General features: G+C 42.5%; 1 protein-coding gene across 1 annotated transcript in view; it reads left to right on the top strand.

Annotated features, from left to right (window-relative positions):
* The first annotated feature begins 201 nt into the window (after positions 1-201).
* The window catches only part of LOC127914997 (V-set and immunoglobulin domain-containing protein 1-like), a 10,686-nt gene continuing 5,153 nt past the window's right edge, over positions 202-5,734 (top strand). The window contains exons 1-5 of the mRNA XM_052493104.1: positions 202-372; positions 1,068-1,240; positions 3,221-3,437; positions 4,367-4,531; positions 4,702-4,818. Coding sequence (XP_052349064.1) covers positions 348-372; positions 1,068-1,240; positions 3,221-3,437; positions 4,367-4,531; positions 4,702-4,818 — 697 coding nt within the window. The 5' untranslated portion in view covers positions 202-347. The remainder of the gene's footprint in view (positions 373-1,067; positions 1,241-3,220; positions 3,438-4,366; positions 4,532-4,701; positions 4,819-5,734) is intronic.

Below are 5,734 nucleotides of genomic sequence, written 5' to 3'. Positions count from 1 at the left end.
TTTCTTTCTGCTTGCATTTTGTATTTAGATTGAGATGTTTGTATTTTTTGTAATTTAAGTAATTCAGGGCTCATCTGTAAAATAGATCTTGGTCTCAGTATAACTCCCTGATAATATAAAGGTTTATTTTATTTTTTTAAAGATCCCTCCCGCTTTTTTTCCCTTTTGCTTCCGTTTAGTTCTTAGAAGGTAAATGGTTTCCGCTGCGAGACGTAATAAATACACGCCAGGTGCCTGCAGTTTGGTTTACCTGAGTGAGGTGCGCTTGGAGCACCAATATTGGACATTTGACACCTGAGAGGACTGCAACTCTATTCCTTTGGGTGATTGAAAAGGGGACATCGACAATGATACTATTTTTCATACTTGCAGGTATGTGTAGCCATCTCAATTTCTTTTGTAATCTTTTAGTTATTAATTCCAAAACGGCCAACACCTTTTCCCCCAGACTACTGTAGGGGGGAAGTCACTGGCAATCAAATCATATGGATAGATTTACTACATCACAGCTGCTTTGCTTCGTCTATCCCTGTCTTGTATGTCATGTTGCAGTTTCAACACCCTGGTCAATCATTAACCACATGAAAAAGATAATAAAAGTGTTCTCTCCCGGAACTAAGGGAAGAAATGTGCCATTTATTCAATTTTCTACATTTGCTATATCATGTATTTGATGGATTTAGGATGTTTGTTGTTCTTGTCCTGTGCTTGAAGGATATTGTTTTGTTAGGGGTATTTAATTTTGCATAGGTCTAGTATGTCTCGATTCAGTGTGTTGAATCAATGGCGAACATAATCACTTCCCCAAACCTGTCTAAGATATTTCCACTTTTGCTTGACAGGCTGTAGGTTCATCTTTAACTAGCAACTGTTTTAAAAAAATCATGTCATCATTTATGAGTTCAGTATATTCTTGTTCAGTGTGTGTAAATCTTAGTCAGAATTTTATATTTAAAAATTCCATAGGCCTATACAATCATATGCAACTGGTATACAATACATTCGAAAGTAATCTAGAGAAATATGTGAGTATTGAGATGAATAGAATACATCTGATTTCTTTTTAGTTTTCTCCTCTGCTAGAGGCCTACAGGTGACCATTGGACAACCTACATATGAGGTTGCGCGAGGCGATGATGTCACCCTGGTGTGTAGTTTCATTCCTGCTGCACAACCCAACCCCTCCACGTTGGTCATCATCACATGGTCCATGGAGGCTGATAGCCCTGTTGATCCGAAGGTCAGTCAGAAGACAAGAGATGGCTCCATTTGATCAATGTAAAAGCTTTGCTTCTATTGTCACTGTTTCTTGACAGACGGAAACACAAAGTTAAATGCTGAAATAAATATCATTAGAAGGACAACAGGTGGGTCAACTCGAAGGTTTGCAGGTGTACATGATAAGCTAATATCGCCCTTAGAAGACTAAATACAGCCACATTTTATTGGATCTTTATTTTGACAGGGAGTCATGCTGAGACCATGCTGAGACCACAGTCTCTTTTAAAGACGAGCCTCGTAAAGAAACATGTACACATCAATACACAACTAAAATCAAAACTGAGATACAAAACACAATCATAGAAAACAAACATTCTTCAGTAACAGGTCCTCAATCACCCGTCTGAGGCACTAAATCATCACATTTTAGAGCGTTATGGAGATTATATCACAAGTAAGGTGAAAAAACAAAACAACTAAAAGCAGATTTAGCTAACTCGGTGGAGATGGAAGGGAGCTCTAGAATTAGCCACCCCTGGGACCGGGTCTGGTAACCCGTACGTCTATGGGTTAATAGTGAAGTAAGGTACGGCGGAAGTTTGTGCAAGAGGGTCTTTATAAACGAAATGTGTGAGTGCAATGCATCAATCTACAAGACTTCAAAGAGGACCAGCCTACTTTCTGATACAGAATGCAGTGATGTGTACTGAACCAATCGGCCGTAATAAAGCATAGTGTGCTACGATAAACTGCTGCCAATGGATTCAATACAATGGCAGCTGCGTGTATATAGACGATATCGCCATAATCTATAACTGGCATGAATGTTGTCTGAATGATTTGTTTTCTGCGATGTAAGGAAAGGCATGCTCTATTCCAGCCTGGTCTCATGAACTAGACGTAACATAGTAAACTAAAACTGGTCACTCAAATTAATATGATATGTTACGTTTGGTATGGTTAAATAAGACAGAAGGTTACTTAAGGCAAACTTGAAAGGAGGATGGGTGTTTGGTTGCGGTGGATAGGTGGACGTGTTACGTGAACGTCTAGCAACACAAAGGTTGTGTGTTTGAATCTCATAATGGACAACTTAAGCATTTAAGCTACTTTGCAACTACTTAGCATGTTACCCAACCCTTTAACTTAACCCCTAACCCTTAGCCGAACTAACGTTAGCCCCCTAGCTATCATTAGTCACCTAGCCACCTAACTAACGTAAGCCCCCTAGCTATCATTAGTCACCCTGCCACCTAACTAACGTAAGCCCCCTAGCTATCATTAGTCACCCTGCCACCTAACTAACGTAAGCCCCCTAGCTATCATTAGTCACCTTGCCACCTAACTAACGTAAGCCCCCTCGCTATCATTAGTCACCTAGCCACCTAACTAACGTAAGCCCCCTAGCTATCATTAGTCACCTTGCCACCTAACTAACGTTAGCCCCCTAGCTATCATTAGTCACCCTGCCACCTAACTAACGTAAGCCCCCTAGCTATCATTAGTCACCTAGCCACCTAACTAACGTAAGCCCCCTAGCTATCATTAGTCACCTAGCCACCTAACTAACGTAAGCCCCCTAGCTATCCTTAGTCACCTAGCCACCTAACTAACGTAAGCCCCCTAGCTATCATTAGTCACCTAGCCACCTAACTAACGTAAGCCCCCTAGCTATCATTAGTCACCTAGCCACCTAACTAACGTAAGCCCCCTAGCTATCATTAGTCACCTAGCCACCTAACTAACGTTAGCCACAACAAATTGCATTTTGTAACATATCATAGGAAATGAATGACGGACATCCACAAATTAATACACACCATACCAAAAGTAACATATTTTACTCATTTGTGTCCCGGATTTACATTTACTATGTTACGTCTAGCCCATGTCGCCTATTCCTTAAAGGAAGCCCTTTTGACCACTGAGTGTGTGCATTGAAGTGTGTAGGCTATGTGCAGAATGTGTTCAGTATTTTGTGTCTCCCTGATTCGTGTAGATTGTTATTGCCACATTCTACTCTATCAAAAATCAAGTGGACATCAAGCCTTCCTATAAAGACCGAGCAGAGATGACCCATGACATCACTGGAGGGCGGAGCACCCTGACCCTCCGCAAGGTGTCCATGCAGGACAACAGGCTGTGGCAGTGCAGGGTGCAGATCCCTGGAGACGAGGAGGGGACGCCTTCCACCACCACCGAACTAGTGGTCCTTGGTAAGACAGTGGTAGATACATGTGGTCCTTGGTAAGACAGTGGTAGATACACGTAGTCCTTGGTAAGACAGTGGTAGATACATGTGGTCCTTGGTAAGACAGTGGTAGATACATGTGGTCCTTGGTAAGACAGTGGTAGATACACGTAGTCCTTGGTAAGACAGTGGTAGATACATGTGGTCCTTGGTAAGACAGTGGTAGATACATGTAGTCCTTGGTAAGACAGTGGTAGATACATGTAGTCCTTGGTAAGACAGTGGTAGATACATGTGGTCCTTGGTAAGACAGTGGTAGATACATGTGGTCCTTGGTAAGACAGTGGTAGATACATGTAGTCCTTGGTAAGACAGTGGTAGATACATGTAGTCCTTGGTAAGACAGTGGTAGATACATGTGGTCCTTGGTAAGACAGTGGTAGATACATGTGGTCCTTGGTAAGACAGTGGTAGATACATGTAGTCCTTGGTAAGACAGTGGTAGATACATGTGGTCCTTGGTAAGACAGTGGTAGATACATGTAGTCCTTGGTAAGACAGTGGTAGATACATGTGGTCCTTGGTAAGACAGTGGTAGATACATGTAGTCCTTGGTAAGACAGTGGTAGATACATGTGGTCCTTGGTAAGACAGTGGTAGATACATGTAGTCCTTGGTAAGACAGTGGTAGATACATGTGGTCCATGTAGAGAAATAGTAGGATGATAGTTTGAAGTCTGGTGTGGGTGAAAAGGTTCCATCTGTTTAAAGATGGGAACGGATAACTTTAATTCTGTGTCTTGTCATGTCAAAGGAAAAGGAATATTTTTCTTAGATGTTCTTAAAGTTTCCTTCAGCAAGATGACTCTCTAGTGTGTTGATTAGGACTCCACTGCCCTCTACTGGACCACTTATAAAACCACAATATGATGTGACGTCTGCTTCCCTCTCCAGTGGCTCCCTCCGTGCCCGTCGTCAGCGTACAGGGCGAAGCAGAGTACTGGAACAACATCAACCTGACCTGTGTGTCTGAGGAGGGCTCCCCCGCCCCGACCTACAGCTGGAAAACAAACGATATCAGGAACACTCCCAGAGTATTCCCACCGAGGACCACTGAGAGTATGTTTTGTGTGTTTGTGTGTGTTTGGTGTTCATCTTTACTTCAAACAAGCCATAGAATAATGGCAGGGCCGCTGAGGTTATTACCAAAACTTCCTGATTTGTTTATCAGTGTGTACGTGCAGCTGTCCTCTCTGAATTTTAACTTCCTGATTCCTCCATTCTTTCAGAGAATGGTGTTCTATCTCTGTTTAATATCTCCATGGAGACTTCCGGTTTCTTCATCTGCACCGCGACCAACCAGGTCCGATCTGCCAGCTCAAACTTCACCCTCACTGTCATGCCCCGTGAGTATTGAGTATACCCTGTGAGTATTGAGTATACCCTGTGAGGATTGAGTATACCCTGTGAGTATTGAGTATACCCTGTGAGTATTGAGTATACCCTGTGAGGATTGAGTATACCCTGTGAGTATTGAGTATACCCTGTGAGGGTTGAGTATACCCTGTGAGTATTGAGTATACCCTGTGAGTATTGAGTATACCCTGTGAGTATTGAGTATACCCTGTGAGTATTGAGTATACCCTGTGAGTATTGAGTATACCCTGTGAGGATTGAGTATACCCTGTGAGTATTGAGTATACCTTGTGAGTATTGAGTATACCCTGTGAGTATTGAGTATACCCTGTGAGTATTGAGTATATCCAGTGAGGATTGAGTATACCCTGTGAGTATTGAGTATACCCTGTGAGTATTGAGTATATCCAGTGAGGATTGAGTATACCCTGTGAATATTGAGTATACCCTGTGAGTATTGAGTATTGCGCTTGCTATATGTTTGGAGGTGAAATGGGGAAGATATAGCGATGACTGAATCAAGGCATCTGCAACTCAAGTCACATTTCTCAACAAGACTCACAGGCTTGCCATCAAACTCCTTTTCCCTCATCCCTCTCTCTTCTTATTTTACACCTCCTCCTGTTGTGACACTCTACTGCATCCCTCTCTCTTCTTATTTTACACCTCCTCCTGTTGTGACACTCTACTGCATCCCTCTCTCTTCTTATTTTACACCTCCTCCTGTTGTGACACTCTACTGCATCCCTCTCTCTTCTTATTTTACACCTCCTCCTGTTGTGACACTCTACTACATCCCTCTCTCTCTTCTTATTTTACACCTCCTCCTGTTGTGACACTCTACTGCATCCCTCTCTCTTCTTATTTTACACCTACTCCTGTTGTGACACTCTACTGCATCCCTCT

The sequence above is a fragment of the Oncorhynchus keta genome, chromosome 34 (genome assembly GCF_023373465.1).
Source record: "Oncorhynchus keta strain PuntledgeMale-10-30-2019 chromosome 34, Oket_V2, whole genome shotgun sequence".
Taxonomy (NCBI): Eukaryota; Metazoa; Chordata; class Actinopteri; order Salmoniformes; family Salmonidae; genus Oncorhynchus; species Oncorhynchus keta.
The sequence above is the reverse complement of the archived record's forward strand: the minus strand, read 5'-3'. Positions and strand labels throughout refer to the sequence as shown.